General features: G+C 30.8%; 1 protein-coding gene across 1 annotated transcript in view; it reads right to left on the bottom strand.

Moving 5' to 3' along the window:
- LOC142330338 (sodium-independent sulfate anion transporter-like) overlaps positions 1-21,273 on the bottom strand; it is a 46,804-nt gene extending 25,531 nt beyond the window's left edge. Inside the window, exons 1-5 of the mRNA XM_075375566.1 lie at positions 21,094-21,273; positions 18,959-19,152; positions 15,464-15,659; positions 11,168-11,388; positions 5,741-5,906 (exon numbers count right to left, since the gene is read on the bottom strand). Of these exons, the coding sequence (XP_075231681.1) occupies positions 5,741-5,906; positions 11,168-11,388; positions 15,464-15,659; positions 18,959-19,152; position 21,094 (778 nt within the window). The 5' untranslated portion in view covers positions 21,095-21,273. The remainder of the gene's footprint in view (positions 1-5,740; positions 5,907-11,167; positions 11,389-15,463; positions 15,660-18,958; positions 19,153-21,093) is intronic.
- Between the last annotated feature and the right edge of the window lie 5,249 nt (positions 21,274-26,522).

The raw sequence follows: 26,522 nt of genomic DNA, 5'->3' as shown, positions 1-26,522 counted from the left end.
CATCAGAGAAGTTACTGCTGATGTTGGAATATCAATAGGCTCATGCCATGAAGCAAAACATTTTTTTCAAATGTTTTGGGTATGAAATGTGTAACAGTAAAATTTGTTCCAAAATTGTTGAATTTCTAACAAAAACAGCGGCGAATGGAAGTTGCTCAGGAATTGCTAAATGAAGTCAACAATGAGCAAAACTACTGAAATGTGTCATAACAGGTGATGAAATATGGGTTTACGGATATGATGTCAAAACTAAGCCTCAATCGTCCCAGTGGAGGCATTCTCGATCACCAAGACTGATAAAAGCTTAACAAGTACAGTTGAATATGAAGGTTATGCTCACCATGTTCTTCGATTTTAATGGCATAGTGCATCATGAGTTCTTGCCACAAGGTCAAACAATTAATAAGGAGTACTACCTAAAAGTTCAACGTCATTTGCGTGAAACAATCCGGAAAAAACACCCAGATATGAGGCGAAACATTCAAGGCCTTTGCATCACAATAATGCGCCTGCTCACACTTCATTTCCTGTTCGTCAATTTTTAGCTGGTATAGTCAAAGCATAGCTGGCTTTAGTCAAAAGCGTTGGCATAAGTGTATAATATCTAATGGGGACTATTTTGAAGGGGATAACATTAATGTAGAAGAATAAATAAAATTGTTTCAAAAAAACAAAAATTCTTATTACCTTTGGAACATACCTTGTATATTTTATTTTATTTTACAAAAAAAGCAAATATACTGTGCATAAAAATGGTTTACATTGTAGTTTGTGGCTACCCATTTTTGCCAACTTTCATTGTTTTTGGAAACATTCCTGTAGTCCAAACTTAGAAATGTATACGTACCGCATTGAATCTTTAAGCTTGGACTACGATGGCTAGTATGGTCCCTGTTATCCAAACTGAAAACATTCAGTTCAGTTTTCACATGCAGAAGCAAACTGCTGTCATGTAAATCAAATTATTATATGTTACTGGATGATTACTTTTAAATATCTTCTAATTCTTCTGTTTATACTTTATAAATGATTACGTATTTTTCTATAAAAAGAAATGTTATGATATACTATTAAATGTTATAAAAATGTAGCCCTATTCTCAACTAGTGTTATAATTACATCATCAGACAAAAGCTAAATGATAAATGAACTATTATTATAATTTCTAACATATATAAACATAGTTTACAGTCTATTGTGATTTTATTTATTGTAAAAAAAAAAAAACATGAACAAGCCAAGTATTACAACTCAAGAAATGAATCACCTTTCTTCTAATCATATCAAGAAAAAAAAATTGCTCTACTATTTGCTATGTGCTCATAGTTTTCAAATACTGTCAGGCCAATCTAAAAATAAATAATTAACCACCTATGTTATTGAGTATAATTCAATTAACTAGTGGTTGGTCCTATGTTTGTTGATCCTGTACGAGCATTTCTTTTAAGTGCAATTTCCATTTTTTTTTATTAGAATTTTAATTGACAAAAGTAATCAAGTTTTATAATCGGTTGTATATTTTTCATGTTTTATAATTATGATAGAAGTTATGTCTACTGTAAAAAACAACAAATTAAAATGACAAGAAAAATAAATAGTATGAATGAGTTTATGAAAGAAGGTGATCAATTTCTGAAATTGAAAAAAGGAAGATGAATACCTGATTCACATTAAAAAATGTGAAAACAGAACAGTAGCTACAATTAGGGTGTTATGATATTAAGTCCTAACTGTGAAAAAAGAGAAAAAGTGGTTGCTAGAAAAATTAACCGAAAATCTGGCGGAGACTTCTTTCTCTATTCCAATAAAATATAAATCCCATGAAAAGCCTGTAACAGGACTAGATGACTTTGACAAATGTGTGTGGTGAGATGTACTATAAATGAAATTCATAAACAACTACCAACGATGAAAAAGAAAATTTTAGCACTTAAAGATGTCATTTGTTATTTAGAAAAGAGACGAGTTTGAGAAAAATAATAAAAGAATTGGGCTTTAGGTGAAGGAAAACTGAAAATAGCAGGAAGGTTCTCACTGAGCAACATGATATGAGGTTTAAGCATATTCATTATTTGACTGTTGTAAAAAAAAATGTAGAACCGAAAATAGGTCGGCGGATAGTCACCCTATCTTGACTAATCATATATATTATCTTTTCACACTACAAATAAATTTTGGTGTTGTGATTCAGATGAGGGTTGAAAGTTACTATTTCAAAAAGCAACAGACTTATTATAAATGCACACCAGAGGAGAAAAGGGTTTTATATCAAACACTTTACTAACTTTGCAAGCAAGTTTAAAAAGTGGTGATTACAAAAGTCAAATGAAAGCAGAAAATTACTAAAAATGGACAAAAAACAACTTAATTCCAAACCTTCCCGATAATTCTGTTGTAATTTCTGACAATACATCCTAACACAATGGCATTTTAGAAAAATTTTCAATTCAAGAAAAGAAGATAAGAGAAAGTGGTTGCAAGAAGTATTCTTCCTCTATGCTAAATCCTTAATTGTAAGATTTTGCAAAAGCAAACAGGGCAACGTCTACTGTCTATGTGTTTGATAAACTTTTACAAAAAAAAGGGCACGATGTTCTTTGACTACCTCATCTGGATTTAAATCATATCAAGATGATACGGTTAAAAGTTAAAGGATACGTAGCAAGTCATAACATTAACATTTGATATAAAAGATGTTAAAGGACAATGTGAATATGAATTGGCTGATATGAATGAAAAAAATTGGAAGGTGTATTGTGATAAAGTTGAAGAAACAGAAGCTGAATATATGGAACAAGAACAAATTATTAACAATATTTTGGAATCATAGTGAAAGTGGTAGTGATGATTTTGATGATATTAACCTTGGAAATTTTAATATTTCTTGCGAAGTGGTTGGAATTCACCCCCTTTAATCAAAATAGTTTTACTTTGTTCTAACATTTAAAAATAATTAGTTTCTCCTGTAATTTCTAGTTATATTATTTAGCGTATTTAATCATTTTCTTCCATTAATTTTGAATATCTGTTTGAAAATAAAATGGAACACCAACAATCAATGAAGGTAATACATTTTGATTCTCATGTTATACCATTTTATATATAGGCGTACTATTGTACGATTCCCAGATTCACATAAGCACTTCTGTAATTCTTGTCACATTTACAATTTCGAAAAATGAATAACATATTTTTTTTTGCAGAAATTGGTCAGAATTAGTTAAAAAATTTTCAATGGACCAATTGAACTTGACATAACTTATGATACATATATTAAATCAAATTAAATTTAAAAATGTAATGCTCAAAATATTAGCTATATGTTGAGGTGATTAAAATTTCAACAAATTGTGTTCTGTGATCCAATGCTAACACCAAAATACATCTTAGAAGACCCATTCACTGTTAGGTAATGAAGCAAATGTTATGCTAAAAAGATAGTAGAATGATTCGAAATGTGGCTGTCGCTGCTGTGGAACCAAGAATTAAGATTGGTTGCAGTACTTGTACTTCAGTCATGTCATATCAGCCTTGTTATATCTTTACGGTTTTTCTTTTGCAATCAATTTTAAGTGAGGAAATAAATAAAAATCAGTCAGTACCAAGTTGTGAATGTGATAAATGTAACAGAGATGTCAGCTTGTTATCACGCAAAATACTTTTTTGGCCATCATAGATTATTGTAATGGCAACATCTTTGGAACAGTGCAGTGACAAACACAATAAACTTTCACTATATAGAATTTTGTACAAGTCTCCCTGACATTACTAGGCTAATGTTCCTGAGATGTAACATTAACTGAATCCCAACTACCAAAGTACACTGTTATCCATTGTCTAGAATTCAAATCTATATAAAAGTACCTTACTTATACTAGGATTTGACCTTAGAACTTGACTTTGAAAATCAGCTGTTAAACAGCTGATGTGCAACAACTATATAAAATACTATGGCAATTTACTACTAGTATCCAAAACTTGACATTATTTTTTTTGAAAAGATTTTTGTCTATCATTTTGCACCTAGTTAATATTTTCATCACGTGTCATGGTATACAAGTTACTGGTAAAATTTAATTTTATTCAACTAATGAACTGATTAATCATGATTAATTCAGTCAGATTAATAAAATCATTTATTTATTTTCAAAGAAATGACTGAAGAAAGTAAGACAACATTGCCATTATGATTTTTTTTGCTGTAACTAATTGATGATTTTTTTTATATTGAGATCATACAGACGTAACTAAAGTTTTGAAACTGGTCCTGAATAGCATCAAGCCAGAACCATCAAGCATTTCAATAATGTCGGTATTTAGTTTTATTTGAAAGTGATTATATCTTAAGTAAAATTTAAATTGGAACACATTACATCACCAAATAAAGGTCTTAATATTTGATGAGGTTTTCCCTGACTGACCTACAGAATAAAACTGGAAAAATTACAAAGCTAAAAGATAAAAGCATTAGATTTAAACAAAAGACAGACAAATGACAAAATACAACGAAGAGGGTGTTTACGGATGAAGAAAAGAAAACAAGATCTGAACGGATGAAGAAATACTGGGCAGCTCGGAAGAGTAAAATAACACGCTTTTCTCAGAAAAGATCCAACTAAAATTGACTTAAGTGGTCCCATGTTGGCCGTAAAAGCATAATAATAATAATTTGATGAGGTATGGTAGTAACAATTTATTTAAAAAAGAGTTAATTTTATACAAAAAGTATTATAAGTCTGGCTTTAATAAAAAAAATTTTGTTAATAGTTTACTTCATAATAAAATCTATCTTAAAATACTTTTGTAAACTAATCGCCTGCTCATTACATATTGTGCTCTAAAAATGATTTAATAAACTGAAAATTAAAATAAATTGAAAGACTAAATTGTTGAAAGTAAATGCTTGTGGAAGGTATAGCAGTGACAAAAATAATCTTACTGTATTTATAAATGTCATTTCCAGGATGCAGGACATAAATGATTGATGATGGTGAGGAAGTACTTCCCACATATTCCCATTCTTTTGTTGTATTTTTCAAATTTGTTTTGTAAATTAGTTATCCAAGAGAAAACAATGAAAAATAAGTTTATTGAAAACCAGCATAAGAATTAGTATTTAATATAATAATGAGAAAGGGTCAATGCTGTATAGTCGTAGGAGATGGTCTCTGAAATGTACTTCTATGTAAGGCTCCTGGTGAACTTCTACACCAGGAGGGGAAGGGGAGACCACATATTCAGCTATGGCAGCAGTGGGCTTATGACAGAAACTCCTCTCCACCAAACCTTTGGCACATCTATATTGAAAAGATAGCAGCTACCATTCTGAAATTGATAATTTTATGAATAATTATTATGTACTTTTAATAACAAATCACCTAACTGCAAAATTTCATAAAAATTCATTTGGCTGTAGCTGTTTCACATACCTATAGGTAAAAAATTGATTGAAGCATAACCCCTATTCATTTTATCAATAAAATATCAAAATTAATGAACAAATAAATTAAAATTAAAATCATTCATTCTATTTTGAAGAGAAAATAAAACACTGACATGGCTGCTTATTAGGTATTCATTTTACTTCTCAGTTAACTATTCTTTAATAGTTATTCCACTTTCTTTATTTGGGTATCCGCCTGTTTGTCCTCCACCCCTCTTCTAGTTGATACAGCAGAATAACTAATTATTCATTAAAATAAAATATTAAAAGTATATAAAAATAATATTATATACATACCTATTATATGATACGGTATTTTGTTGTAGGAGTTCTTCAAAAAAGAAGTAAAGCATATAGCTGATATCACAACAATAGCATTTCGAGCAGTTGATAAAAACCAAAATAGTTTTTTAATAGTAATAAAGATTTTTGATTTTTTTTCTATTTTTATTAATCCCAAAAACTGAAAAAAAATTGTCATTTAGGTTAAAACTAATCAGATATAAATTGTTGATATAGGAAAAAACGTAATGTTAAATTCTCATCCTAATGTTAAACATCTTTTGAGCAGAAGAATACATTTTCAAATAAATCTCTTTATATAAAAAATATTAATTTTTAAAAATTACACAAGTCAAATTAATAAAAGTTTAAAATTTAAAATAACCATTCTTTTGTTTACATGTAACTAATATGTAAACTTACTCAACCACATATAAGCTATTGAATTAACAAATTAACACAAATATTTTAACTTTTAAAATAGAATTTTAAAAATTCTAAATATCTGTGTTATTTAGATAACACAACAGATAAATCCTATTTATCTATTTAGATAAAATAGATTAATAGAATTTATTTATTTTATCTAAATTCAGTTTATCTCCCCAGTCAGTTATATTAATCTAACACATTTTTTTCAACAGGCTGTGATGGGGGTTAGGAAATATTTTTCTTTTGCAGTGCCAGATATTTATTACTTAATGATTTTATTATATTGATTAATGTGATTTTTAATAATTATACTTTTTATGTAATAATATTACTACACAGAATGTTTATAAAAACCGTTTCAACAAGTCAAGGGATGGTTCCCCACATCAATGTAAAGAAAAAAACTTTATATCAACATGTGACCAGAAACACCTTAGTTTACTACTGGCTATCCACAATTTTGTATTTTTAACATAAAAATTTATTTCTCAGGTATTGTTAAATTTATCAAGCTGATATTTTGTATACTGCTAGGGTACCTAGAGGTTTGTTTGTATAAAAATAATGAACCTGATCTCTCAATACATTATAAGTATAATTTGTTGCAAGAATTTCACTTTAATCTTAAAGAAAAGTCAGAGAAAATTTTGTTAGCTGTTTCGAAGTGTTCCTTGAGCTATACATTCACAAATTAACATATTCTGAAATTATTTTCATTTCCTTTTTGAGATTATGCATTTTATTTTCACACTTCCCCTACTGAGTGGAGACAGTATACTGTATTTCATATGGAAGAAGGGTACATTAATTTGTAGTTTTATACTATCTATCTTTCTTACAAGTGTGTTGCAAGTAAAACATCTGGGCTATAAATCCGTAGACAGAGTTGCTTTCCCTGAAAGTAATGCTGTTAATTAATTATCCATTCCATAAGGTTAATAATTACCAATTAATGCTGAACTGGCAAGAGCAGTAAACTATTAAAATATCACAATTAATTATAAAAGTACATCTTTTTGAGAGTATGATTAATTAATTATTATATATATAAATTTAAAGCTATGTATGGGAATGAATTAAAGTATTTGCCACTTTGCTACAAATGAAACATACTATACTGACCAGAATGAAATGTTACACAAATTAATGAAAAAATGGTAAGCTTATAAAAAATGGAATTATAAATTAGAGTGTGCGGAGAGGGTTGTAACTGGTATAATAAAAAAAATTAAAACTATATAATACAGTAATATTTAACAGTTTCAAATTCTGCTTCACAATAGATTTTTACACTACTGATTGGTCGGTTTGGGGCATTACCTTATCTCTCAGTTATATTAATCTGACAGTTTTTTTCAATAGGCTGTGATGGAGGTTAGAATTTTTTTTTGCAGTGACATATTTATTACTCAAATTACAACACTATATTGAACTTTAATTATTCAAATCATATTCATTCTTTTTTAAGTAGGGCATGTAGTAGTCAAAAAAGGCTGGACATTTATGTCACTATCTCATTTTTTACTTTCAACTGAAGGTCAAAATGAAGCAGTTGTTTAATATCTGTTAATAAATAATTTATCACAACTGAAGTATATTTTACAACAGGGCAGTTATATAACATGATAATATGCAGAGTTTATAATTTCCTCTGGAAGATATCACTCTGTTAAACAGAATCAATAAGGTGAGTGTAGATAGCAGTATTTTATATGAATTAAGCAGTAATTGACTGGCAAATTTAAGACATTAAAATTATCAAACTTGTATATACTGCAGTATTTCAGTATTGGGCAATTTTTACTAGATTATGGTTAGTGGTGGGCTACAAAAAATACTTATTATGTGTATTTAATAAAACATTGGGCACAGTTCATATAATGAGTGAGCTGAGTCCTTCTTAGCTATTTCCCTACTTGACTATATAGGGATATCCTGGAAATCTGGAGAGGGGTTGTCAACAATTTGTCTCCATATTTGTTGAGCTGACTGGTCTTATTCCTACAGTATTCTTTTATTCCACAATGATTCTGTTCTTTTTAACACATCTCTATACAATTCAAATAAATAACAAAAAAAAGGTGTAATAAAATAAAGCTAATTTAAAAGGTTGTTTTGATTTCTGTTAACTATTTACCATCTTTTTAATGGTATCTTAAAATTCAGATTTAAGAAATAGAGCATACAATTGATGGCTTATCTCCACATACATTTCAGTTTATTGATTGTTTAAGTGAATATTAACACAAAGAAAAATATTGATTTTTGAATAAAAAAAAGTTTTTTAGTAATTTCAGGTGGTCTATTACACTGAAGCACCCTATGAAAAATTTCCACTGGCTAAATATTTGTATGAGGTTGGAAAAAAAACAAGTACATTCTTATGCAACACAGTACCACTATTGTTTACAATCCAATAGTTTTGCAAAACTTGAAATATCTTAAGAAGTAGTGGCTTCCAAATAAAATCATACAATTTAATAAATAAGAACCTGAAAATATCTTATATTTAAATTATTATTAGATATTAATATTAATAATATATTAATATTAATTAGATATATATTAGATATTAGATATATATATATATATATATATATATATATATAGATATATATATATATATATATAGATATATATTAGATATTAATATTAAATTATTAATATATTATATTATAATTATTATTAGATGCTGTTTACATTTAATTTTTTAAGTTTATGTTTAGCTAGCTAGATAATGTTTATTAGCTATTTTATAATATAACTAGCTGTACCCGCCACGCTTCCCTGTAGCACATTGTGGTTGCATGGATGAGAAATGAGAAACAAAACAAAGCATACGTTTCATAGAAGTTTAATTTTGCAATATTGTGGATATACAATATTTTTTGTTTTTCCACTGTCTGCGTAGATATAAAGGCTATCTGGTTTGCCGACTCGGAAACATTTAGGAACTCAGGATTTAGATGCGGATTGCTTCTCACATACAGTTGTCCATGTGAGAAGCAATCCGCATCTAAATCTAAACCACACAATTCTAAAGATTGACCTTGAGCTTTATTGATTGTGATCACAAATGCCAATCGAATTGGGAATTGCAATCTTTTAAATTGAAATGGTGTCGGTCGGGATCATGGGTATTCGAGGAATTAGGACATCTTCACCTTTGAAAGGCCCCATTAAAATCGTTGCTTCCACTACGTTATTCATCAATTTCTTAACTGCAAGTCGCGTGCCGTTGCAGAGTTTTGGCTGATTAATATTCCGCAACAGGATAATTGGCACACCTATTTTCAATTTTAATATGTGTGGTGGCATCCCTGGCAGATCAAGTGAGTTTAAAAATTCCGTTGGATAATTAACTACTTCATCTGCTTCCACAAAGGTGTCTATCGACTTATATGTAATTTCCTCACTTTGAATGCTGGATTGAATAACATTATTAAGTTGATAGACATCTTTATTCTTTGCGCCAAGGGCAGCTCGTTCACTGAGCCAATCGTGATTTCTATGATTAATTTGAATATCAGGAAATACTTTTTCGATCAGTTCTTCTTTCGATGTTACTAAATTACAAAAATTATCAGGAAATAATATACGTCTAGACGTCTCATCGACTGGCAGCTGTCCGTTTCCAATGTCCAGTAACTGTCGTGAGAATACCTCAGCTGATGGATCATTCTGCAACTGGACACGCATATTCGTAGTCAACTGCAATGTACGTACGTGTCGCCACAGTGTTGAATATTTCAGGCAAGCATTTATTTCGTCTGCTGGTGTCGATCGAGAAATTACAGGCAATATTTGTCTAAAATCTCTTGCGAGCAATATCAAAGTATTCCCGAATGGTTGAACGTTTCAAATCTGGTAACGATCGATCAAGAGCTTCAAGCGATTTTTTATGTGCCATCGTGCATTCATCCCAAACAATGGTTTACATTTTTGTAATACTTTTCCCATACAGAATGCTTTGGAAATATTGGACGTGGGAGACTCGATGATTTGCATGTTTAATGGCAACTTCAGAGCTGAATGCGCAGTCCTTCCACCTGGTAACAATGTCGCAGCTATTCCAGACGAAGCAAGAGCTAAGGCTATGTCATTTTTTGATCGAACCGTTGCTAGAATCAATCTAATGAGGATCCTTTCCCAGTTCCTCCTGGCGCATTCAAGAAGAAGGTCCCCCCAACTCCGTCATTTATCATTTGCATTATGCGATCATAAATGCCTTTCTGTTCACGCGTTAATTTGGGAATGTTTGATTGGACATATGACTGAAGATCACCAATGTTGTAACTCTGTTCACGGCGTAAATCCACATCAAATGAAGCAATCGCAGCTCGGGTGGGTGTTGGCATTCCCAATTGACTAAGAACTTTATTTGCATTAGCTAAGCACTTGTCTTCAATATTTATCAATGCTTCGTTGTAAATGCCTTCTGTAAATTCAGACAAAAGTGAATATTTAATTTATCAAAGGATTTTTTGGTCATTATGTAAGGATATTATTTTCTGTGTATTTGGTTATTTCGACTTTTTTTGTTTGCATAGTCTTAAGTCTATCTGGGCTATAAGAAAGTTTGGTGTTTTAATTTATTTACTGTAAGTCATCCTTCTTGGTAGATTTTTTTTTTGCTTTGGTGTTTTTTGTGGGTTTTTTTTTTAATAAAATACAGATGTTTTAGCTGTTAAATATAATTCAAAGAAATTTGGTCGTTGTGTTTGACAGCGGCCATCTTGCATTGATCTGATTGGTTTTCCTTTGTTTACATTTCCAAATTAAAAATGTAAAAATTAAAAATAGATAGATAGATTTATTAAAAATAGATGAAAACAATCTTTGATGCGGGTTATATATCGTGCTAAAATTTGAGCTCAATCGGTGCAGAACATTTTGAGTTTTTGAAGCGTACACAAACGAACTTAACATTTATATATATATATATATATAGATATATATATAGATTTATTGACATTAGTATTAAATAAAATAAAATATATATATATATACCTTAAAAAAAAGCAAGAACATAATGCAAAATATTCCAACTAGTACATCATTTAGTTTAGTATTTGATGCACAACTAATAAGGTTATAAATGGTACTAGTAAAACGTTTTGATTTAAACTGCACTCCCATAATACCTTTCAACTGAGAACAAGCAATAATAATTGCTAAAGCTGAAATATATCCACTCCTTACAGGTAAAGATATGTAGTCTACAATAAAACCTGAAAACAATCAAGATCTAAATAAAGAGTGAGTCATTAAAATAGGGGCTAGTAAACAATATTTTAAGTGGTAAAATTTGGATAAGATACTAACTATTAAATAATCTTATTATAAAATAAGGTAAGTAGATACTTATTTCATGGCATTTAGCTATGATGGAATGTTGATGGGTGTACAGCATTTTCTGACTAAAGCATTCTAGAAAATGTTTGATAATTTTTGGCTATACAAAGTGATTTTGACACCACTTCATTTTTATTGTGATGTTATGGTATATTGTCTGTCCAGCCATTAAAGTCTGAGTGCAAACTTTTAACTAAACTGGATTAAAGTTGAACAGCCTCTTCTACTAATGGGGTATGGCATTTAATAATAAAATAACGTTAATCATTGACTTTTTGCTGCCAACTTTTAAATCACATAAATTACAACAATAATGTTATTCACATGCTAATGAATAATCAATCACATTACCACTCATGTGGATATACAAATAAACAAAATATCACTGCAGTATGTGTAAATTCATCAAGAATCACTGTACATTTTACAGTAAACCAAATTAATTAAATTTTATTTCCTAATACACATCTAACTGGTGTAGTTATTCTATTTACAGGATTCTGCCACATATTTCTTTATTTTTGTTTACTAAATAAGGGTGAATCATTTTGTAATTTGAACAAAAAAAAATTCATCTATAATTTTCAACATTCTCTTGTTATCATATTATATTAAAAGTCCCGCAATTATTTTCTTTCCTTTCTACTTTTTAATATTGTCCAGATTTTTCTACCATAAAGCACTACAACTGTGTATAAATATTTTTAATATCTTCCTAATTATTAAATCCATATTTGGTACTTTTAGACTTCTTTTCTGGATGAAATCTCTCTTTGTTTGTACCAATCTTCTTTTGATCTCTACCTTATTTGCTCATCCTTAAAAATCTTAATATCTAATTCTCATAAATCTTTTTTCCGTCACATTTCATTATCTTTGTTTTATTCTTATTTTTCAAATTCAATTTTTCTTCTAGCAATAAACATATTTTCACTTATTTTTAATTTCTACCAAAACAATAATTTTATTAGTCAATTATTTTTATCTTATTTCCTTGAATAGTTCACAAACATAAATTCACCAACAACCAGCCATCCTTCTTTCCTCCAACTTACAATTTTGGTCTATCATTAGCACATGCAACTCTCTCTAGCAAAGGGAGTGCATTGCATACTCCAATAACTAGGGTCTCATCAAGTGCACTAGCATTAACAGGCCTTCACTGAATGGATTGAAGGGGGAATTGTGCTGGGAGAAAGGCACAGATATATTGCTAGTCTCCCAAGTATAGCCTAAGTTCTGATATTTCAAAATGATGTGTAAAGTTCAGACCACAATCCATAATTCCATCCATAAACAAAATAAATATATAACTGACACTAAATAAATAAATGTCTGCCCGATAATAAGAAAGACCCAGCAGCAAGGAACTATTGTCCAGGTTCTCCAATAAATAGGGGGTTATGTATCCTCCATTCTTACATTCCATTCTGTACTCCATTCAAGTTTTTCTTTCAATTTCTGTACTGCTTCTGGAACAGACAGTTGAATTGCAATGGAGACAGTCTACATCCTTCAGTGTCTCATTCTTTTCTTTATCATCAACTCTTATCACAGCTTCCTCATACTAGTATAAATTGCATGTATGTATTAACAAGTTCATACCATATTTGTGTAAACATATACATAACAGTACCAGTCATGTTTCTTATATTAAACTAATATAAATGGGAAATGAAGAAGTATTTTCAAAACATTATGAAAAAACCTTACACAATAGGGCACATAACTAAAATATGTGACAAACTTACAAACTTCTACAAAAATGAATAGTGTAAAATTCTATAGTAAAATATTATAATAAACAAATATCTTTTTTTATTGACAATCCTATATACTCATTTTTAAAACAAAATTTTGAATCACTTCTATATAAAAAACAAAGAAACACTGAAGTTTAGAATTTTTGAAGGCTAACTTTAGAGGCCCATCTTCTTTTCTTTATGCTTTAATAAATGCATATAAAAAGTAATTTTTAAATGAATTTCTTTTTAGAGATAAAAATCTCTCATCAGATAATTTCTTACCAGATAATTAGCAATCTATAGCTATTGTTATTCAATGTTTATTATATAAATTTTTCTGTTAGAGTTGAGAAGAATTAACGTGAACATGAATTAACATATCTGTAACATGAACATATTCACATTGTTTGAAATATTAATATACAGAAGTATGTAGAAGAAAGTATAGAAAAATAGAATAATTTGGGGATTATCTAAAAAACCTAAGATGGTAATTATTTAGTTGAGGTGTCTCACCCTGAAATCACAAAAAACATAACAAATTAATTCAAGATTTATATTTATCCATAAATATTAATAAATATTAATTTTGAACGAATTTGAAATGTTTTTTTGTGATTTCGGGGTGAGGCACCTCAACTAAATAATACCCCTAAGATTTTCAACATTAAAAAAAATTGCTATTATAAAGCACTACATAACTACTGTTTTCTTAAAAACAGTCTATTAAGCAGTATCATTAATTTTAACACAACATTATAACGTCTAGCCAGGGGACTCTGCCTCCTGAACCCTCAACGCATTCATATCCTCATGTTTGTGAGAATATTAAGTATTTTAGAAAAATATTTTAAGAAAAGTTGTAGAACATATTTTGGTGTTTTTGTATTTAAAATAGCTTCAAGGAGCAAGTAGATAAAGAATTTAATAATTTTTAATAATACAATGTTTAATGCTAGAGAAATTGATCATTTCTTGAGTATGTTCGTGTTAGTTGCCAGCTGCTGCTATTAGTGCAGAGTGGGCCAATGATACACCGGCCGAATGCGCACCAATGACTCTCTTCTCCTAAATAAAGAATCTTTTTTTGCTGCAAAATATTAACTAATATTCCCTTTCTTTTATTAAAAAATTAACAAACAATAATAAGTAAATAAAAATTACCTACATTTAGAAATTAAATTAAATAATCTGTAAATTAATTGACAATGGATTGCTTCTAGCGAGGGAGAGTCATGGAGGAAGCCGTGTGCAGCCGCCTGTACATACAAACAAATAAAAAAGCCCATGCACCATCCTTTTTATGAGAAAGAAAAAACAGCTAATATAAAGCCCTAGATCACTACTGTATTTTTATAAACAGTCTATTAAGCAGTATCATTAATTTAACAAATGTTTGTTCTTCCTTTGACACACTTAATATATTATGATCATCTCCTGTTTATAGCACTAAAAATAATAAACTGACTTTTTTTAAATTTTGTGAAGGTTTAAATCATTTCCTCCACTGAATAGAAACAGTGCATAAAATGCATAATATCCTACAGAAAGCCGTGAATATTAATTTTTTGCTTATACTATCTGTCCTAATCTTTGTTATTGCTGTAAATGTAAAACATTTAAAGTACAAGAAGTCAAACTGACCTTCTCAGAGAGCTATGATATTCACTATACTCATTCTCTATAGCAAACAGTTAGATGTTCCTTGTAAGGGTGAATGGGCTGAAAGTCATGTATATTTCAGTTTTCTTGTCATATTGACAAACAATCATACACAATCAGCTCAGTGAAGAAGGAAACAGGAAACAGCTTCACTTCCAATTTCCCTAAATAAGCCTGTGATTTTGTTATTAATGAAAATGGTTATATTAGTTTCAGGTTTTCCTGACTGTCAAAATGCCTATAACTAGCTCATATAATTATGGGAAACAACCAAAAAATTATAAATTTGTTTGGATATCATATCTATTATCACAAGGAACGAAAACAAATAAATCTGGATCCTGTACATGATGACTTTACAAATCTACTGGATTTCATCATGGAATGATGCATATATTTTCAAGAGTATGTATTGTGTAAGTTTTATACACAATATTCTGTGAATCAGCATATAAATTTGGAAAATTTCACATATGATAGATCATAAACATTATTTTCTTGTAGGTATAAAATAGTTCTAAAAATAAGATAAAATCACACTAACCTAATTGCAAAAAACTCATTAATATTTCTGTACAGGCAACTAAAAATGTTGAAAGGATCACAAAATCACCATTTAAGTCATACACGTATTCCATTAATACTATAGAAATTACTGAATCAGGTCCAATACTAACTTCTTTAGTAGATCCAAACAAACTGTACAAAATGCAACCAATAAAAGTTGAGTTTAATCCATACTGTGAAAAAATTAATAGAAATATTAAAATATGTAACATAAAAATAAAACTAAATTACTAAACAAAAGAAATTAAGTAGGCCAAAAAAGAGCACTGTCAACTTGGAGTAAAGGATCAAACCTCAGCTGAAAATATTTCTAATTAACTGGCTAATTTAAGGATCAGATTTGCATACCAGCTCAAATCCACTTTAGAATACTGAATTCTATATAACAACAATCACCAATTCGAAACATTTTTAATTAACTAAGAAAAGTTAGAAATTTAAATCTGTTTAAAAAATTAGATTATTAGTAATTCACAACATCTAATAAACTTGATAATTATTTTATTGAAATGTATCCTTGCAGCTGAAAAGTTTAATATACAAGATGTGATATAAAATTAACAAAATTTTTTAATTCCATGCATTGTATATTTGACTTTTTCCCCATGTGTTGGTAGCACTGTATGGCATATTAGATGCATAGTACAAATTTTGTAGCCGTGTAATTAGGACATACTTTGTTACAAGTGGCAATTTATTTTGCTTGAAAATGATGGAACAAAAAATCTGCATTAAAAATGGAATAAATGCACTGAAGTGGCGAAGATTTAAAAAGGCTTTTGGTAATGATATTATGTCAACATCAAGGGTTTATGATTTGTACAACCAGTTTCAAGAAGGCCATGAAGACACTGAAGATGGTTGAAGGGTTGAACATCCTAACACAACAACCGATGAAAATTTTGACAAAATAAAGGACATTGTAAACCATAATCGTTGAATAAAGAGTAGAGAAGTTGTTAAAGAGGCGGGAATCTCTTATGTCTCAAGTGAAAAAAATTTGACTGACATCTTGGGTATAAAACAAGTACTAGCAAAATTTGTTCAAAATCTGTTGCATTTTCAACCAAAGCAACATCGCAGAGCAATTGTTGGTTGGCATCACTGATAACTAAGAATTACCCAAATGTATCATAACAGGTGATAAAAAATGGGGTGTATTTAATTTTATTTTATTTATTAAATCAGGTTATAAATATATAAAAGAGAGGAGGAAATTAATGCATACATATTTATCTTGTGGAGATGCACTTGGGCATTTATGCATAGCCTCATATAAAAAAAAAAAACAAAAAACATAACTCATAAACAGTACTAGTAACTTTTAACAAAATAAAGACTTAGACTAACAATTAATCTACATAATGTGTAACGAATTCAACAAAATTCAATTTTCAAGTTCATTACATAGTTGTATGAGAGAATTATCTAGTACCAATAAATAAAATATAACTCTTCTTCTTCTTTATTCTCAACCAATTCTTTATTTTTTTTTAACACTTCTCGATATCAAAGTTTTATACGTATTCAGAAGTTTATTAAGATATATAACGGATGTTGTGTATGCATGGTATTTTTTTTTTTTTTTTTGCTTTTTCATTAGAAACTTTAGGTAATTGTAAAGATTTATGTCTTTTAATCAAAAGATTAAAAGATGTAAGTCTTAAAATTAAATTAAAGATGTAAATCTTAAGATTAAGATTTGACATCTCACACACCTCGTATTTGTCCCTTTATTTTGTATTTTTAAACCCTTTATTTATTATCTAAATCCCTTTACTTTGTATTTTAACAACTTTTTAACACACTTCTACAAACCACATCTCATATTTCAATTTTCTGCTTTTTCCTATTGTCCATAATTGACTATTATAAAGTGCTGCACACTATATAAAATGTTTAACAATGCTCTCAATTCTTAAATATATATTTTACACTATGAATTCTTTTTTTCTTAGAAATACTCCTTGATTACAAAAGTCTGATTTTGATTTCTGTCCTAGTTTGACCATCCTATGTAATATTTTTAAGTAAAATGTGGAGGATACTGAACAATTAATATTAAATTTTATCTTTGTTTGTTTTTTAATGAGATTAATTAAAAGAATCTTTCTTTATCATTAAAAATACATTTTAATATATTAATGAATTAATTTTCATTTTAAATCGCATTGAACTGTCAAAGCACCTTTGTCCAAAGGGACAAAGAAATGAGTAACATTTTAATATACATTATATGCTTAAGGATTTTCATTTAGATTTAACTGAAGTAAATGAATATGAAAATTATTAAAATTACAGTATATTTGATAAAAATACATCCAAAGACTTTTTTCATAAAAAATATGTTTTGCAGAACAGCTCTATTCAAAATTTATTATAGAAATTTATCTTAATTCCAATTATTACTTTTCTGGTAAATAAAGCTAAAGTAACTAAATTAAAGGGAGGGGGGAAATAGTGATCATGTTAAAAATGGAGTATCAAGTTTTTTGCAAATCTTTACTTTTTAGGGTCCAACTAGTTCATCTACACCAAAAAAAAAAAATATGTATGTGTGTATAAACATATATGTCACACTGCTTTTGGCCTTATGTCTCAGGAGTTTTTTCAAATTTCACTCAAATATTTCTATATATAGGGCATTGATCATATTAATATTATTATTAAATTTGTTGAGTGACTGGGGGATATTGTGAAGAAATCAATTTTAATTTTCTTCAGAGCATTTGAAAAACTTTATTAAAGCAAATTTATTTCCTACAGTACATATATAAATAATCTAAAAAAAGATTTTAAAAATCAATCTCCACCTCTTAAAATTGTAATACTTATTTTTTGGTCTTTGCTACATCACTCTTTGTTTTAAATATTTTTAAAATTCTTTGATATTTTATACTTCATATACAGAACCTATCAAGGAATGTCACCAGTAATTGTAGACCCTGGACCTAAAATGCAGAAAAGTTTTTAAATTTTCTTTTCTTATTTTAGCATTTATAGAGTGGGGTGTTTAATTTAGAGAAAACATTTTTCTTAAGTAAACTTTAGCTACATACATATGAATGTGTTTATGGAATCTTTTCTTAAAATTTATTTCCCACCTCTAAAATTTGGTGTTTTTTTTTTTGTTTTTAGTGCTTAGTTTTTTAATTTTTATTATCAATAATCAGGAAAAACATGTAAAACTTTGCCAGCTTTTTCTTTATTCATTAACTTATTTTACTTTTCATTACAATAAAATTAGAAGAAATAAACTTACAATAAATAGTTCTAAATAATAAAATTAATAAACAGATTAATAAAAATACCCATTAATCAATCATAAGATAATTAAGCCAAATATTCTAAATTTTATTGCAACAATTTTAAATTAACGAATAAATTAAAATGTCTTCAAGTAATTCATCAATTCTGAAAAAGACCTTTGACAAACACCTATGACAAAAAAAAATCTGATTCTAATAATTACCTCAGGAGTGAGATCAATAATTGCTGCATATGCAATACTTTGTGGAATCATAGTAAAAGCAATAGAAATTCCAGAAATTAGATCACAAAACAACTCAAATTTTCCATAATTTTTTAACCATTTTAAAACTGAAATGTACTGCAAAAGCTTATGATTCCAACTGGTACCATTTTTTATACTATCTGCATCAGCCACTGTAAGAAATTAAAATACAATCAATATTAAAAATATAAGAAAGAAATCGTATCTCTTACTTATCTGTAGTTACTGAACAACTTTTGAATTGGCATACTCATGTGTTGCTGTTTATTAAAATGCGATTAATTGTTAAAGAATATATATTCATGATGGAAACTTATTTTGAGATGAAATCTCATGTTGCGTGATGGTGAAAGTTCAGGGAGAAATTTGAAAAGAAAGTTAACCAGTGAAAAGTATTGTTCAGAAGTTTGTTAAAAAATTTTGTGGAACAAGTTTGGCGTTAGACCAGAAATTTGCCCAACACAGGCTAGTTTTAATGATGCAGGTTATTGACGACATTAAAGTGGCAGTTACAAGATCTTCTCATAAATATTTACAGAGACTAAGCCGGGAAAAGAACATTTCACTGGGTTTAGCCTACACTGTAGTGAGGAGAATGCAGGTTTTCCATGAGCTAAATAATGCTGAATATTCGGAAAGGGTTCACTACTGTCAATGGTTCAAAACTTCATTAGAGGCTACACTAGTATTTTAGATCAAGTGCTTTTCACAGATGAAGCGTGATTTCAGCTTGGTGGGTATGTTAATAGTCAGAACTACCAGACCTGGGCTACTGAAAACCTACAAATTTTTTTAAAATTTCCTCTACATCCACAAAAAATAACTATTTGGTGTGTGGTTTTAAGGCGCTTAATAGGACCCTTGTTTTTCAAAAAACTGTGGATGCTGCCATCTATCAAGAAATTATCTAGTTATTCATAACCTTACTGCAAGAGGATAAGCATGACTGCAGGTTGCAACTGAACAGCACCACTTGCCATACAGTTTGCTCTACTATGGAGATGGTACAGGATTTTTTCGGTTGAAGAATCATTTGTTGATTGTGGCAGACTGTCCCCTGATCTGACTATTCCAGACTTCTTTCTGTGGAGTTACTTAAAAGAAATTGTTCATAGGAGCACTCCATATAACCTTCAGGAATTGAAGAGAAACATTACCAATGCCATCCGGAAATAGCTAAAAGAAAACAGCTAACAAGAGAGTCAGGAAAATGGTCTAACGTGTTGTCAAGGGTATATAAGTGAATGGACATTTTCAACACGTTCTGTAAGTTATTATGTAAGTGTTTGCCAATAGACTGGTATTTATTGACTAAACTAAGTTATGAGGCTTCTCGTAAGTTGAACACTGTATAATGTGGCTGAATAATTTTCATTAACACCTATTAATTTTGAACTGACTTTATTCATACTTTCAGATCTTTGTTTTTCTATTATTTCATATATCTATATCTTTTGTGTATTTCTTCTATAAACTTTAACCTCTTCTACATTTATATGTTTATTCTACGTTTATAAATTCATTTTACATTTTATGGCACTCTTCTGACCAAGGTTTGCTACAGTTTTCCCCTGATCCATCAAGGCAAATGTTGAGGCAATTTGGTTTTTTTTTTTTTAAATATGGAACAGACTTACTTATTTCTGGTGTAATCTATATAATTTTACATTAATCTCAATATAATATTTATTTACCTTTTTTTTCCAATTTTTTTTTTTATATAATAAAATAATAAATTTTCATAAACGAATTTTAACAAGTTAATAAAAATTATAAATTTATACATAAATATAAATAAAGAGCTATAGTAAATGATTCTTGAAATAAATTGGAAAACAAGATTACGATAAAAAAACCATGCACATTTAAAAAACTTTAATTAAATCTAAAAAAATAGGAAGCCATCTATTTTTAAATAAATAATATAAACTGTTACACAAAAATATTTTTATAAAAAACTACAAAGTGGAAATAAATATTTAAACAATGAATAAGAGAGTAGACAGATATAGATAATTTATAAATGATAGCTATGCTAACAAAATGTAGAAGCTAATGCTAAAATAATTTTTCATAAATTTATCATTACTTACTTTGATGTTGAAAAAATTATAATATAAAATAGAAAAATAATAAACTTTAAACAAGAAGAAACCAATAACATCAGAATCTCACACACAGCAGCAAATTTAAAAGAAAAATTAAAAATGCTAACTTTAATCTGTAATCAATAACCGATAATTGATTTTTAAATACAAAAATCAATTATCACATATCGTATACCAGATCTACAATAAAAGTATTTAAAAGTTTATGCTTCTTTATATATATTATCACCTTCTAAGAAGGAAAATGGATGCTATAATTGATCTTAAAATTAGAAATGATTTAGTACAAAGACGATAATTAGTTACAAAAATAATCAGCTGAAAATATCTGTAGACAGAAAAAGTTACATAAAAAAAATCAATATACTGGGTGATCATTTGAAAAGTTACCACATTTATTATTCAACAGCTATAAGTCCCATTGTATTTCTGTTTGCAGGGTGTATACCACTCTTGATAGGAAACCTTTTTAAAATTATTTTTAAAGGGGTGGAACCCCTACACCTACCTCAACTCAAAAATCTTAAATAGCAATGGTAACATTTAATTACATTAATTGACAACCCGATTTTGGTGAAAAGAAAATTAAAATCCGCCCACTCCTTCACTCGGTAGGTGCGAAAAACCATTTGGGGTAGTACTTTTTCTAAATTTCAGTCAAACAAAAATAAGTATAAAATTATGTGTATCACTTTTTAAACCATTTGAAATAATCATAATCTGTGGATTGAAAATGTGAAAATTATTTTTTAAATTAACGATACAAAATTTCGCCCTTAAATGTTTTCTAAATTTTCAAGGGTTGAAAACTTATCTTTTTTTTTTAAATGAGACGATGTAGGTTGTGATACGGCATAATCGGCGGTAATAAACTACTATTATATTGATACTAGCTTTTACCCACGGCTTCGCTCGCAGTGATCCTTTAAACGAAATACGCGAGCAACTATGTCATGTCGATCATTGGCTATTTGCCCGGGCATTAGCTCTTTAGTTACATCCTGCCACGAAGGATTACAGGTAAAATTTACAAAGAGGTTAGGCCTGCCGTAAGTTCGTACATAAGAGAAAGCGTCTTGAGTGTATTCATGCAGATAACGGGGCCTGTTCACAAAAGTAGAAGGCAGAATAACCATCTTGTCTATGTCGTTAGGTCTAATATTACTATCGCCAAAATTACATTCATCTATAAGATGCGATTGGCGCATCTTATAGATGAATGCAATTTTCAGCTCGTAATTTCGTCTGGTTTATAGAAATGTAACGAAGACGTTCGCTCTCTACTTTAATATACATATCTACCAAGAATTGATGAAAGAATTGCCTTGACCGCGAAAGGAGATTGAAGTCGAAGCATCATGTGGTACGCATAAAAATCCATGCAGGAAACTTTTTCATTGGGAACTAGCTGTCTTGTTGGATTAATGACTGGAATATTAAAATGATATCCTGGCTCACCTTTACTGAAAATTAACGGGTACTGCAAAGCATTATAGAATTTATGAGTATCGGCGACGCGTTTCAGCGTATTATCATGTGCCCGTAACACTATGTCTCGTAGAGAGCATGGGTCACCAGTAACCAAAATAGCAACCTCATTGATCATCGGCGCATTATAACGCCTCTCATGTTCGCCACGTGGAGTCCGATCAGCATGAATGACCACTATGTAATTATCTGGAGGCCAGTTTTCTATTGCACTCTTAAAGGTATTTACCAACAAATTGGGGCTGTGTAACAATCGTTGAATTTTCAATACTGTATCTCTTTCGACTCCTTCAATATACTGACAACGACGGTTTACTTCATTTTCTTCATCACCCATAAAATACACATGCAAAAATTTATGCTGCTCATTATCTGCTGGAAAAAGTGATCCAATTTGATGATATATCTGTTCTTGTACAGTAAAAGTCGATGAAAATCCGGGCATTCTTATCACTTTATCTACTCCAAAGGATGTCATTTGGAAGCAAGAGTTATACTTTCTGATTTTACTTAAAAATTGCTTCGACTCATCTGTAACACTTAATAGAGTTTTCAAAGGCTCCTCTGGTTCACCAAGTAAAGGAAGCGAAACTTTACCACTGGAACAGCACATTCCAGCAGTGTCATCTTTCCATTTCAAAGCATCGCAATGCTGACATTTTCTATTCATTGAAGCAATACCAATTAAAGAATGCTTATGGTATTCAAGTGAAGGATCATATTGAAATCCAGAATTATTAAATACAGACCAATTGTTACGCATGAAATTTTGACGGCGCGCGATTTGCATTTCTGCATGAACGATTCTTCTCGCCTGCGATTGTTCTGGAGTTTCTCTCGCTCTTATAGCTGCCTGCTGTTCAGCTTGTCTTTCTAAACGAATTTGTGTTTGAATTGGCGTTTCAGCTGCTCTTAAGGTAGCTTGGCTTTCAGCTTGCTCATCTAACCTTTCTTGTCTCTGAAAAGTTGTTTCACCAGCTCTCAAAGCACATAGTCGCCTCGCTTGTTGTTGTCTTAGTTCTGCATGAGCGGAAGATTCTTGAGTTCGAGCAACTTTTGCCGCCCGGGCCCGTGATGAATCCCTGGACAGATTAGATTTGCGCTTCCGAGGCATTTTTGAAAAAAAAAACATAGTAAAAACTGAAAATAGCGTTAGAAGTAAAACAATAAACAGGCACCTAACCACAAAAATTGGAAAATTTTTAGTATTACTTAGAAGTGACAGAAGAATAACAATAAATATAGAAGGATTCGAAACAGCAGAATCACTATGCCCAATCGAATAGTGACATGACCGTCGGTATTACAGTGTTCGATCGGCACTTTATTTCATTTACTTACTGGAACGCCAGATGGCGTTGAATTTGGTCAAATTTTTTGTAGGACGATCATACCTACCAGCATAAATTTTTTTACCCTCCCGAAAAAATATTGTTTTTTTTTTTTACTAAAAAGTGTCCTATGTCCTTCGCAATACCTTTGAAAATATGTGTACGATGTTTCATGATGATCGGTTGAGTAGTTTATGCATGAAAGCGTAACAAATAAACTCACATTCACATTTATAATATTAGTAAGGATAACTCGTGCGATCTTTTAAATCGATTCTAGTTTTTGAGCTAGCATCAAATTGTATAATGCAGAAATTTTTAATACCGTGACCAATCGTGGTATTAAACTTTTTTAAAGAGGGGAAAAGGGTTTCATTGGTTTTAAAACACGTACTTGCGGTCTATATTCATATAATAACGGTGGGTTGGCGTTACCATTTCTTAGATATTTCATTATTTCAGGTAATGTATCTTCGCCGCTATCATTATAGTAATGCTGTACATAAAGTTGTTTTGGCGGCTATTGATTACTGAAACTGGTGGGTACAGCATTATAATCAATAGTAGATGCTGTTGCCTTACCACCGACCACTCGGATACATCATCGCAAGGATTATTGAAGTGTATTTGTATAGGAATCATTGGATTATCTGAAATGTATTGATATTTACAATTAACACCCTGGTATTTATTACATAAACCGTACGCTGTCCCTAGTAAGGCGAAATGTTCACTATTTTCATTAGTTATTTGAGCACTATTTGTTACAAAAGGTAATCTAAAACCAACCGGTGTCACTGAACACTGTACACGTTTCACTTAACTGCCAAACGGTAAGTTGTCGAATCCGGCCGGAGAGAGATACCATAGTATGATGTCCATTAGAACGTAGGATAAAGGAGTGGTCATGTAGCCGATATTCTTGTATGTTGCCGCTACAGCTGGTTTTCCTTCGGCCGTCGGCATAGCTTTCGTCCAATGCACTTTCTCGTTCAGATGCTGGAACTAGTAACTGCAGGTCCACATAAATCTATTGTGGTTAAAACGTAGTTTTCTTGTCTTATAAGCGCCGGCTTTCGGCCGATGAATGAATGATGTCGCCTCTGTGCCGGAACTCGCCGATGTTTTATCTAATTTAGCCACTTTTGTTTGAGGTTCGTCGCTCATCTCCGTATCTGATGTACGGGTTCGTGACATTTTTGGATAAAGGACTCCGGTGACTGATTCAATGACATACTTTTTCGCAAGACCTTTAGCCCCGCCAGGCTATGCCAATTTCCAGTCCGAAGGAAATCCCTAGTAAATCGGCGGTTAGGGAATGCAAAGTTGGCAGGAGTCTATCTCCCTACTTTATCGCAGAACCTGGACAGAGTCCCTTGCTGCTGGATCTTTCTAATCGGGCTTGTTTTTTTAAAAGGTTATTTTTTAATCTCGGATCTAATTTTTCAATTTTTGTCTATTATTATTTTAGTGAATTTAAGACGGATTTAATTGCATTCCAATCCGTTGTTGAACCAGCGTTATCGAACCCATTTCATGGGCCGACCGCGGAAGGCTAGGCTTATGAAGCCTGTCCTCCCGACGTAATTCCCCTTCAGACCGTCCACTGAAGTCCTTTCGGTGCTAACTCTTTAATAGGCTAGCAGGAATACGCCACAACGGGGCACTACCTGTAAGGAGGGAGCAATGCGTCCCCTTTTCCGGAGGAGTCGCAATTGCTGGGTTATTTTGTCTGATTGTAAGTTTGAAATAGGAGAGGTTGCGGCGGTTAGCGTCTCGATCGGCCGAATATATATGATAATGTTCTGTGGCTGACTTGTATGCTCTGTTGTGCCAAGGGTGATCTGATCATCTATATTGACTGGCAGTTAGTTATCGATAGGATTACCAGGACCGAGATAATTATGTCCAGGAAAATTCATACTGATTCGTCTATAGCTTGTACGGGTCCACTTATATATGTAACCCCTACTCCGAAAAATACAAAGTACAACCAGGCCTCGCAGCTCGAGTAACAAAGCCGGCTGGATACCTGAATCTATCGGAGATAGATCTAGCCTCACACCTCGCATACGACACGGCAGCGAGCAATATCGATAGAAGGAGCACCCGGATTGGTGGAATCGGCCGCTGGAGACTAACGGGGCACAGAGACGTTAGGCCTGCTGCCGGAGTCGCACGGCGGTACGGAAAATAAAACCCGTCAAAACAACAACAGAACACCTTTTTCTCTTTATTCACCCTCTAACCTTTTTCCGCCGTTTGGTTTTTTATATGTTTTGTTTTGTAGTAAACCGTTAGCTCCGAAACAGTAGATAAACACTATAGTAGTGCGAACGGCGAGGATGCAAGAGGAGGCTGGATGTGTCTCTGACAGATCTGGGCAAGTATACAGCCAGCTTTGTTGTTCAGGCTGCGAGGCCTGGTTATACATTGTAGTTGTTTATTATTAATGAGCTGTGAGGCTGTGCATGCAGTGATTAGTTTGTCAGATACAATGTACTCACTTTCAATTGACCTATGAATTTATAGCACCGATACCAACGTAACGTAACAAATCGGATACGTATCGCGCTACCATGTGTGGTGTGTGCA

Source organism: Lycorma delicatula, chromosome 9 (assembly GCF_047948215.1).
Source record: "Lycorma delicatula isolate Av1 chromosome 9, ASM4794821v1, whole genome shotgun sequence".
Taxonomy (NCBI): Eukaryota; Metazoa; Arthropoda; class Insecta; order Hemiptera; family Fulgoridae; genus Lycorma; species Lycorma delicatula.
This window is presented reverse-complemented; position numbering and strand designations above follow the sequence as displayed.